The sequence below is a fragment of the Nicotiana attenuata genome, unplaced genomic scaffold (assembly GCF_001879085.1).
Source record: "Nicotiana attenuata strain UT unplaced genomic scaffold, NIATTr2, whole genome shotgun sequence".
Classification (NCBI taxonomy): Eukaryota; Viridiplantae; Streptophyta; class Magnoliopsida; order Solanales; family Solanaceae; genus Nicotiana; species Nicotiana attenuata.
Window position 1 is genome coordinate 699,972 of NW_017670419.1, and position 12,594 is coordinate 712,565.

At 35.3% G+C, this 12,594-nt stretch overlaps 1 protein-coding gene across 2 annotated transcripts; it reads right to left on the bottom strand.

Annotated features, from left to right (window-relative positions):
- Positions 1–5,490: 5,490 nt before the first annotated feature.
- LOC109239172 (transmembrane 9 superfamily member 3-like) lies at positions 5,491–12,383 on the bottom strand. 2 transcript variants are annotated; one of them, XM_019405698.1, is made up of 8 exons: positions 12,158–12,383; positions 9,400–9,440; positions 8,692–9,277; positions 8,467–8,604; positions 8,206–8,362; positions 6,607–7,091; positions 6,101–6,353; positions 5,491–5,775 (listed from the first exon to the last, which is right to left on the bottom strand). In XM_019405698.1, the coding sequence occupies exons 1-7, from the start codon at positions 12,319–12,321 to the stop codon at positions 6,134–6,136; spliced, it is 1,791 nt and encodes a 596-aa protein (XP_019261243.1). In that variant the 5' UTR covers positions 12,322–12,383; the 3' UTR covers positions 5,491–5,775; positions 6,101–6,133. The 2 variants fall into 2 exon arrangements, with proteins under 2 accessions (XP_019261243.1, XP_019261242.1); XM_019405697.1 differs by having other exon boundaries at positions 5,491–5,849.
- Between the last annotated feature and the right edge of the window lie 211 nt (positions 12,384–12,594).

Here is a 12,594-nt window from a genome sequence, read left to right on the forward strand (position 1 = left end):
ATATATATATATATATATATATATATATATATATATATATATATATATATATATATATATATATATATATATATATATATATATATATGTATATAAATTTAACAAAACATATGTTCATGAAGAAAGCTACAGAAACTAGATTAGAGTTTAACCAACAAGGGTTATGGTGGAGTGGTAAGTACTCCTTCATCCTTAACCAGAGGTATCGCGTTCGAGCCCCTGGTTATGGAGTTGCCATAATTCTCAATCTAATCCGGATTTAAATGGATCCTAATATGAATACTGACACAGGGTAGAAAACCAAAAAAAATAACAAAAAAAAAAGTATTAGAGTTCAAAACTCGATAAGTAACATAGTAAAATGAGAACTCACGTGAAGATTAGCTTTTTTTGTCATCTTTGAAACTTCCCTATTTGCTTCAATTTGAAAGCTACGACTGCGAAAGGGCGGAGGCGGCTGGCTAGAGATTTGAGAATGAAAATTTAAATGTCTCCTTTATAGATGGAAATTTTTGATCTTATTAGTTTTTCCCCATTTTATTTAATTTCCTTCCATTATGGTCCGTCACTCGAATTAAGTTAGAATACTCTCAAGTTTAATACCAAGTGAAAATTTATATTAAGTGTTATAAATAGAGTTTTATTTATGGTGAATATCTATATTTAGAGAGATTCTAGGGTTTATTACTTGGTGGCTAAGTCACCATCTCCCTATTCCATTGTAATTTATCCCAAAAATCAATAAGAATTCTCTCCCTCTACTTTTCTCTGCAATACTCTTCTTCTTCTTTTATTATTTCATAACACGTTATCAGCACGAGACTCTAACCAATTGAGTAGAAGCCTTGGGATTGAGCATAATGATTGTCAATTGTTCCATGGACTTCCTTCATGATTAAATTCTGAATTTAAGGCATGTATTTTACCGTATTTTTCTCTTTTATTCTATAATTTAATTTTAAATACAAGCAAAGACAATAAATTTTGATTATAACTCTAATGGAGTTAACAAGAAATTATAACCACTCGAAGTGGTAAAATTTCTATGCCTCGCCATGATCAAATTCATGAATGATTGTGGGTAAAGAATTAAAAATCTGTCCCATTGAATTTGCTCCATTCTCATTCCCTTAAGAGAATGTGATATCAATATGTGATAAGTCTGAAAGAAGACAAAATTATTGCCGTGAAGGTATCAATGGATGTGGACTTGGCAATAGACGAAATTATAATTGTCATCATTGTGATAATGAGAATAATAAGGATTCTCAAAATAATCCTTCACTCTGTGAAAGTAATATTTGTCATCGATTTGACATGAGATTTTATAAAGCACATACAGATGACTATGGTCAATTCATGATGTGAATGTGACAACATCTGATTTATGAATACATACTCATTCTTGGAAGAATATGAACGTGTTAGTGGTAGTGAATATACCACGCTCACTTCTAAAAGGAGGTTTGAGATGATATCAATGTCATTATTATGGCATGAATGGTCATTGGTCACATACCTATTGTACGCCAAAATATTTTGGCAATGTGATTATTAAAACACAACGGTAATGCAAGAAACAGATCTTGCATATAATTTTGACCATAACCATAATGGTATAACTTTCTCTTTAAAAGAGATATTCACCATATGGATGTTGATGAATATGTCATAGTACAAAATTAATTGAGAACTCTGCAAGAGCCAATTATACTATTTTGGCGAAATACAATTAATTACTAATAAGGTATTGTGTTGTAGTAAGTCTCAAAGAAGCTTATTCAGTTTCCAAAGTATACGCGAAAGCGGTTGGTTATATTAAGACTATAAATAAAGAAAAGATTTAATATCTTCTATTTCTACAACTAGTAGCGGGGTAATATGTATGTGAGAAGCTACCCGCTTTATTCTCCAATTTGTACTACACAAACAAAAGAATGCCACAATAAAGAGAAGTTTATTGATATAAAAACCCATATCATAATAAACTTGGAGTTTATTGACAATTGCACATGTCATGATCAATATTGATAATTTATCTAGTTGGCATAATAGATTTAGCTATATCAATTTAAGTATGATGTGCAAAAATAAAGAGAATTCACATGGGTAAATATTAAAGAACTAGAAAGTTCTTTACGAATTCTCTTATGTTGCATGTTCTCATTAATTATTATACCAACTAAAATTGGGATTGAATCCCATGAATGCTGGAAACATCAAAGGTGAATATGAGCCCATTCACCTGCCATGTATACCACATAAGATCCATCTATGAGTTGGTTACATGTGCGATTATTATTAACCCGCAACATGGTGTTTGCGAGGTAACTTGCTCAATAATTTGATTTAGAGCATAATTTCCAGATTTTCTATTCAAGAAGTTCATCTTGATAAGTTGGTTTACATCACAGTTGGTTTAGCAAAATAATTTATTAAGTGCCTCTACTTAATAGCTAAATTGTTGCTGATGAGAACAAAGTTATCTATATCAATTTGATATACGTTATATAACAAAGTATATTATTTTCTCCCCTCACAAGTGGTTCAGGGTCAGGAGCCAAATAATTTCATCTTATTATTATTGATGTGCGGTGTATATTTTGATTAACACCATAACGCACAAAGGTGGATTCTCAAAGTTGAGGTAACAAGTTAGTTTTTCTAACATGAGGGGGAGACATGATAAACAGTTGAGAAAAAGTTACGTGGAATGAATTATCATTTGTACATCTAGATCCTCGAATAAGATAATATGAACTTGAAGTTCATAAAAGGATAATTCATTTGCAATATATTGCAAAGCATGCCAGACGCATTTGCTGACCCAAAGAAAGTAACTATATTCTCATTGCAAATGCTCCTATTAAGTCCTAGAAGGACAAAGTCTATGGTACGGTTAAAGCGTATATACAAATCGGTTTCAAATAAACTTCTTGATAAAGAAGATGAGAAAATGATCATAATAAAGGAGACAAGTGATCCAGAAGATCACATGACATAACACTTCATAAAATCTCATGAGAGATTCAGGTACCTGAATATATGAATGAAGAGATCTCTATGTTATGTCTTTATGAAAAATAAGGAGGTTGGAACCGATATAAAATGTTTGTCGACGACATCTATAATAGCGCTAAATATATATGAGGATCTTAAGTCCGGAGAAACAATTCAAGTAGAATTTAGTTTCATATGAAAGACATGTAGTTTTGGACCTGCAGTTCAAACACTTGAAAGTATAAAGTCAATGATATGTGCAATCAGTTTTCGATATCTTATATGTCTAGCATGACATGAAAACTTGATATGCTTCTAAAGTCTATTATATGGCTTATATGACTTAACAATCCCCGAAGGATTTAAATTGCTAAAAGCATATAGAATTCATGGTCATGAAGTACTACATCTTTAGTGCAATTTGTGCATACATGTACCTTGCTATAACTATATGCATGATAATATGATAGCAAGAGTTTTCATCTCTATGTGAAGATATTGAACTGACGATTCCAACAAGATCATATGAAGACAATCCATCTCTATCAAGAATGATGATTTCAAGGTGCAATATATTCATTCAAGTTAATATGCCTAATTTGTTCATCAAATCTCTACCAAAGATCTTTTGAAGATGGTGCACAAGATTGGAACGCAAATGCTTAAGGATGTGAATTGATGCTCTCATCAGGGGGAGTTAATACGCGTTGTACTCTTTTTTCCTTACAAGATTTTGTCCCACTGGGTTTTGCAAGGTTTTTAATGAGGCAACCAAAAGGCGTATTATTAGATATGTGTACTCTTTTTCCTTTTCTAGAATTTTTTTTCCCATTGGGTTTTCTTTTAGTTAAGGTTTTAACGAGGCACATTATCTGTTGAATAGACATTCAAGGGGGAGTGTTATAAATGGAGTTCTATTTATGGTGAATGTCTATATTTAGAGAGATTCTAGGGTTTATCACTTGGTGGCTAAGTCACCATCTCCCTATAAATAGAGGGTTCTATTTCATTGTAATTTATCCCAAAAATCAATAAGAATTCTCTCCCTCTACTTTTCTCTGCAATACTCTTCTTCTTTTACTATTTCATAACATTAAGTAATTTGTATAAATGCTGGATAGCAGTGCATTGGAATGTAATACAAGCAACTTGTTTATGGTTAATGAAATTTGACAACAATTAAATAAATTTAAATCAACAACAACAACAAAAAATGCCAGTGTAACCTCACAAGTAGGGCCTGAGACTTGGGAAGGTAGATACACTATTTCCGATAGACCATTGGCTCAAGAAAAGATGATAAAAGAAGCATTAATTGGTGGAAGAAAAGGTGGAGGGAGTGGTAAAATGGGGTTGGGTGGTGAGGTGGCATGCCATGTGGCGTTCACCTCAGCATAATGTCAGGCCACATAGGCTGATATTAGCCATGGTGGAAGGCCCTAACAGAGGACGGTATTTTTACACCACTTTTATAACGTTAGGGATAATAGTGAACCGAAAGTATAACGGAGGCCATAAGTGATCCTTTTCACATAGTAGAGGGATAATTTTGACCATTTTCCCTAATTGTATTTTACTGGAAGAGAGAAAAAGATCAAGAGATGAAAAAAAAAGGAAAAGTAATATAACAATAAGTTGAAAAGAAAATCAAAATCTTTTTCATGGGTTTAATACATTATACTTAAAAGTTTTCTTCAAATTTGTCATATCATTAATAATCACTACAATTTTTCAGTTAGTAAGTACATATTGGATTGGCATTTTATTCATACACTTACCCCAAAATTGGTTAAATACCAAAAGAAAAACCCTATGTCTCAAGAAAATGCATATGAGCTCCTTATATTGTGCTGCTCAGTACCTTAATATTGTATCTTGTTGGAATTCATCGTTGTCCTTTTAAGCTTTTTATAGTATTTTTCTATATAAAAAACACTATTTTTAATTAAAACCAAGTTATTAGTTATTCTAATTAAACTAGCAGCGACTAAATTAGCAGTGTGAGTTATCACCGACAATGAAATCTCTTCATCCGTAATCAGAGGTCTTGGATTCAATCTCTAAAATGAAAAAATTCTTGATAGAGAAAGTTTTCCATCTTAACGGCCCCTATGCAGCATAAATTTAGATTAATCGAGCGAATGATTTCTAAGTTTGGGTGTTGGGGCGAAGGCGCAAAACTAGCCCTTTACTTATGGGTTCGGTCGAACCCTGTAATTTGTGTCCGAACCCTTTATTTGTCTCATTTAAGTCATTAAATATATATAAATTATTAATTAGAACTTTAAAAAAATTAGATTCTCAAACTCATAAACTGGGGGGGGGGGGGGGGGAAGGGTAAACGTTAACTTCCAATAAATAACTGCTACAACAACAAGCCCAGTGAAATCTCACAAGTGAGATCTGGGGAAGGTAATATATATGCAGACCTTACCTCCACCTTATGAAGGTGGAGAGACCGTTTCCGATAGACCCTCGGCTCACAATAAAGAACTGGTAGAAGAGTTAAAAGCTAGTCTACAATAAGTGTAACAACAGAATACTTGGAGCATAAACAGCTAAGAATGTAATTAACAGACCCATATTTTATATAACAAAAAGGTTAATACTAGGAAACATAAGCTGAGCTAACTAATAGACTCATTGTTACAAATAGAGTTCCTAAACACAAATTAAAGCACTGTTTAACATAAAGCTGCCCCCTGAAAACTGATTTGAGCATCTTCTTCAACATATCTTCTGCTTTGTTTTGCTCCATACCAATTCTAAATGTACCTGACACTTTGTATATCAGGGAATGTGCTGCACTACTCCAAGCGGTGACATTTTTACACCAAAAACACAAATTCCTGTTGCATGCTCCACGTACATTGTTCGTAGTTTAGCCAATTAAAAATATATGTAATCTATAGTCGACAAGTTATGTTGCTCGGATCTCCAAAAATATGTCGCTGCACCCCTATCAGATCCTACGAGGAATCCACTATTTTTGGAGGATCCGACACCGGTGCACTGGCATTTTGTGCAGGATCCGAGCAACATAGGTTTACTGGCTTCCTCCTAATAAAGAAGGTCAAAACTAATAAAATGAAAATCTTACCAGTTGAACCAAGACAATGTGGAATTCTGCATCTTACTCGCACTTGATTGAACGGTATATGTGGCGGACGAAAAATAAAGCCGCTCGGAAACCAACAGTTCCGAGCATGAGAAAGAAGGCGTAGCATATGCAAGCCATGTAACCAAAGAAGAATGAGGTTTGCATGAAGCCTGACATGTCTGATCGAGCATAATAATAATACAGGCAGTATCCGTAGATGAACAGACCAGTTGATCCACCACAAAGGAAAGACCTACAAGATCAACATTAAAGTGAGAGCCCCGACAAAGCACACGTATTTCCAAAAAAATTGTGCCTAAACGTATACGTTAAAAATAAAGAATAAATTTCTTCAACAAAAATGAAAATTGAGTTAATATTTTGCAGTTCCATGACATGACGCATTAACCAAAGGAAGTACAGAAATGGCTAGTAATCGATCATTTTTGCGTCCTTCAACTGTTTGAAAAGGATTTGGTCAATTAAGTACTATTAACGTAACTTACCTCCACCACCATTCATGATCTTCTGCAGCAAGTTGGAAGTACGTCAAAGCCACCGTAATAAATGCAGTGACAATGATCAGAATTATGAAAACTATGAATAAGATACTGTAAATGGTGTAAATCCTATGACCCCATACGCTGGCAAATATGTAGTAGAGCTCAATGTAGATGGCGCTGAAAGGCAAGAACCCAGCCATTGCCATCTGAGGAAGAGCTCCACGATACCATGGTAATTGTGGTATCTCTCTTGGATATTTCGTTGTTCGGCATGGAGCTTGAAATTCTGCCTTGCTATTCTTTCCTGCAATTCCTCCCAAGACAAGCAATGGTGATGTCACAAGGGCCCATATGAGGAAAATGACAACGATGGTACCGAATGGAAGTGCTGCAGTTGCATGATAAGCAATTGCAACAGTATTAAGGAAGCAGAATGTGAGAAACAGCGGTCCACAGAACAGGCCTCCTGTCAACAACAAATTCCTTACCTGTAAAAAGAAATTGGATTAGAGATTAGTACAAATTTTCCTCTTTCTACACGATACCAACCGAACAATCTCAAGTAATTATTAACTCCGCCAAAGGGGCGACCACTACATTAATCGTTGGGACCCACTGTTTTTGGTTTCAAGGATAATAAGTTGTAAACAACAAAGAGGAAAGGAGAAAAACTACAGACAGAGAGAGAAAAAAACGGGGAGGAAAAGCCAGTAAAAGGGACGAGGTAAACTTAAAAGAGGAAGTTGTCTCAAAAGACTGTCAATCTCATAAAATTCATGGAAACTTAGTAAAGAACATAATACAATCGAAGCAAAATCCCATATAGGTGATATCAACCAATTGGATCAAGGCTTGGCCATGTTCGTACACTTGAATAAGAGTGTTTATAAATAGCCTTTTGACACAGATTTGCAAGTTAGTAGTAAATGTGAATAATGTTAGTAACATTAATTTGTCTTACCCTCTCCCACCACCAGCCAAGACACATATTCCCCTCCTGTCAGCCCACCTTCCAGAATCCACCTTAAAAGTGAAACTAATGTAGTCTTCCAACAAACATACCCAAAAAAGTGAAATATGCTAGGGTGTGTTGCCAAAAAGATTATTGCTATAGGGGCAAACAAGAGTTACTTGAGCTATTGTTCAAAGACTGAAAGCCATAGCAATATGCTTCAGTGTTGGGTTTGACATCACGTGACATGAAATATAGAGATGCATGACATTTTCACAAGTAGAACCTATAGCCCTTCTTCAATGTAGCAACCAAGGGAGAGACATATCCAGGAACACAAGCATGTTTGGTCTCTGATTGTCGGATGCATATCCAAGGCCTTCTATGTTGCGATATAGCTCCACCAATCCCCCTCCCACAAAACAAGACCTTGTACCGGAAAATATGCTCTTTTGAACTAAATTCGCGGAGAATGTTTACACTTTACTCTTAAAAATCCTATCACGACTAGTCCCTGTCAAACCAAGAAACCTTCGCTAACTAGAAGAGAATGACGAAATAAAGAAACTAAGTGCAGAAAATAAGAGATGCACTTGTAGGAAATTTTGGCTACTTCGCAACAATAAGAATAATGCTCCATACTTTCTTACCCAATTTTTTCCTTCAAGTTGGCAATAGAATGATGCTGCAGTATAGCCTGCAATTCCTGATGTAAGAGCATAAATAACAACCAAAGCTGTGAAAAGAGCTCCTCGGTTGTAGGGGTAAAACACACCAACAAGCGCGAGTGTGAATATGAAAATTGTCCTGGGAAAAAGAGGCAGTGAGAATTAACATTTGTCACAGAAAATTAACACTAGCTAAACAAATCTAGAACCAAATAAACCCATTTTATTGGAATGCATACTTACAGGGTAAACAACTGTGTGCCAGATCCCAGGGCTGCTGCAAAAAGTGAGTTCCGCTTTGGGTACCTAAACACATCGCCGTGAATGTATTTCCACCCAGTTTCTTCTTGGTCATCAGCAGCTTCCTCGTCATGGGCGTATCTTTAACCAAAACAGGACATACCAAAGGATGAGTACAAGCTACTCGAAAAATGAATATCCTACCCCAAAAAAATTTTAATTACTTACTTGACAAAGTCATTTTTAAGGACTCGCATCAGAATTGTGGCAAGGAAACCAGTTAAGAGCAGAACTGTGACACAAGAATTAATGATAGAGAACCAGTGGATCTCCAAATGATGTGGTAAAGCTGAAGTCTGTGAGTACTTTTCCATCCTTTTCTCAAAAGGGATGTCTGTTTCCTTCCATTTGACAGAGTACATGAAGTCTACATCAACTTCCTTATCTTCGGTTATGTCGACTAGGGCATTGGGGTCAGTTCGGGCATTAACTTCAATCACGCGATCGTTGTTGAAATGGATGTCAAAATGAAGATGTTTAAAAAGGTAGTATTTGTACTCACTGGGGTCAGATTTTCCCTCCTTATCTACCTTACCAATGAAACCCCAAATGGGCAGATCATCATAGAACATCTGGAAGTAGTAATCCTTGGCAACAGCGTCACGGAATCTTGCAACTTCTTCTTTTGACAATGACTTCTTGCAAACTACTTCAGTTTCTCGATCACTTAGAAAGTCAAGCTTGTACGGAGCAGTGACTAAACGATCCCCATTCAACACCTCACCAAGAGCTTCTGTTTTATCTTTCACATGACCTAATGAACGAACATGAATAGGCATATGTTCCAATCGTCACTTATATATATTATATTCAATAAGAAAAGATAAAAAGGACCAAAGACATTAGAGCAAGAGAGGGCAGAGAAATGAACCTGACCTGGAGAACAAAATGGAAGATCAAAGTAGCGATATGTTTCACTGCAATTGACAGTACAAACATGAGATCTCAGTGGAGAACAGTAAATGTAGCATGTGCAGAGAAGTACAATCAGAAATATTTTTCCTGTTTTTGATCAGTAGAAAGAAACAGAGTGGCTAATGAGAACATCAAAAAGGAAACAGAGAAAACCAAAGTCCATCTCACATACAAAAATTGATAAGCTTAAGAGAGTGGATTTTAATTAGGTTAACTAACAAGCAAATTAAATTAGAAGCAATTCGTGAACAAATATGCAGAAAACAAATTCTTCACGGAGAAATCAGATAGAAGTCGCCGGACGACCATTCTAGTCACTGGTGAAACTGATACAAAGAGCTAAAAATGACAAAAAGAAGCCTAAGTTTGGTGAAGGAAGTGTGTAAACAAGAACATCTGAGGGAGGCACTGAGCACATGTTGAATGTTTTTTGTCTCCATATCTGGAGACATGGAGTGGGCGGTAGTTCCTGCTCCAACGCTGGTGACCCCCGAGCTAGGTATTATCCATAGGAAAAGTGAGAAATTCTCTAGCATTTCTACTAGGTAGTTATGCAGTTTTTTTAAAGGAGTAAGTACACTCCATATATCCACATTGTACATGCTTTTGACACCATCTTGGTGTATTGGTAATAAGATAATTTGAATTATCAAAAGAAAGTTTTTGAATGTGTGAGTTTTTACACACGCACTCGTTGAGAAGAACCTTTGTGAGTACAGGTATACCCATTTTAGGACTATGCTTCGACCAAATGTTGGGAAATTTATCGATACTAACATGCTCACTAAAGGAAATTGTAATATTATCTTTACATTTCCTATGTGCATTAAAATAGAAGTATGCTAGCTGCCAAGATAAGCATCAAACATATGTGACTCACAAGAACAAAATTTTCAAAAACAAGTGGATACAATTTGTCAAATTAGTAGCATAATGAAATATATCTTTCAAGATCTAAAGCGGAGTGCCTCCGATCACTTTTTCAATAGAGCTGCGGTTAAAAATGGATGAAATTACTCCTTTTCATGACTTAATGTCAGGAGCTACATTTCACCAAAATAATTTTCTGGAAAGGAGATCAAGTGAGGGTCAAACTAGCTCTGTGGAAGGCAGGTCTGGATTTTCTCACTCTTAGGAAGCTTCCTTTCCTTGTTCTAGAATAATTTGGCTTTATTAAAAACCTATAATTTCGGCCGATCATATCAAGAATATTGCCTACACAAATGCAAATGTATTTAATGTGCCAAGACACAACTTTTGTTAACATGAAGAGTCGACAATAGAAAACAATATTTTTTTTTAAACACTGCCGTACACACGGCTGAACTCTTCTCATATCCAAACACGAAAAACATAAAAGACAAGCCCTTTGTTCCACCCTTCTTTGGTAGTGCTCTTACAACATTGACTATATTAAATTAGATCAAGCATCAAGAACCAAGACCCACAAACAATGTCTTTCTCCATAATTGTACATGTACAGCTAAATTCTCAGATAAAAAGATTCAAAATTCTCAAATACCAAGTACTCATTAACATACATGGAAAATCACTGTCCAAATTCAGCAATCCCATATAAGTTCCCCCCAGAATTCATTCCAATATTAATTTTCTTTTCAGAAATTCAGCACGTACAAAATGTAAACTACACCAAAAAGAAAGAAACCCTCACCGTTATCAGAAAGAGAAGCTCACCATTATCAGAAACCAAGGAGACCACCAAATGCATATTGAAACAATTTAACATTACTGCAAAAATTCAGCAAATCCTAACAAGATTTCCCCTTTTCATTACAACACTGCCTAAGACAAGACCTTGAATTTTACCCAGATTTCAACATGTACTACCCAAATACCCAATAAAGCTCACAATTACCAGAAACTTAGGTGACCCACTAATATACATTGAGCAAACTCCGCGATGCAGCTAAACTTCAGCAAATCCCAGCAACATTTTCCCCCAAAAATTCATTCCAAAACTATATTTTTTAGAAACTCAACATGTACGAGATGTAAACTACAACCAAAAAGAAAAAGCAAAGCTCACAATTCTAACAGACCAAAGAGACCAACAAATATACATTGAAACAGATCAACATTACTGCCAAAATTCAGCAAATCCCTGCCAGATTTCCCAAAAATTCATCCCAACACTACCCAAAAAAGATTCTTTGGACTTTTACCCAGATATTCAACGCGTCTAAAATGTAAAGTACCACGAAAGCTCAAAAATCTCAAAAACTAAGGTGACCAGTTGAGCAAACTCAGCAATACAGCCAAAATTCAGTAAATCCCAGCAACATTTTCTCCCAAAACAAAATCTTGATTTTCACTCAGATATTCAACACATACAAGATATAAACTCTAACCCAAAAAAGCTCACAAATCTAAAAAACTAAGATGACCAGTTTAGCAAACTCAGCAATACAGCCAAAATTCAGCAAATCCCAGCAACATTTTCCCCCAAAACAAAATCTTGATTTCTAACCAGATATTCAACACATACAAGATATAAACTACAACCAAAAAAAGCTCACAAATCTCAAAAACTAAGGTGACCCACTAATATACATTGAAAAACTCAGCAATAGGGCCAAAATTCAGCAAATCCCAGCAACATTTTCTCCCAAAACAAAATCTAGAATATACCCAGAAATCAAAAACTCATAAAAAACAAATATTTAAGGGGAAAAATGAGAAGGGATAAAAGGGTTATTACCTAGGGTTATGAAAAGGGCCAACTTTGTTTGCATACAAAGGAACTTCTTCTCCATTTTTGTATTTGTGATCTGATGAATCTGATCTCACAATTGTAGCTCCAAAGAACAAGAGCACCAAAACGACGACGTAATAGCCACACCCCATACTATTCTTCTTCACCATTTTTTGGGTTTCTCACTCACATAAAGAAAAGGTCTCTCTTTGAAACTCTTTTAGGTACAGTGATTTGTGTAAAAGAGAAAAAGAGATTGATGACCACGCGCTACTGTAGCGAGTTTTTAACAAACGTAACGTTACCTATTAAGGGATGACAAGTGGATAATGACGTGTCAACACCCTTTTCTTTTTTCCTTTTTTATTTTTCTCAAGAGTTCATTTATTTGATCATTTACCCGTTATCTCTCTAAAAATAATTGGGAAGATAGACACTATATA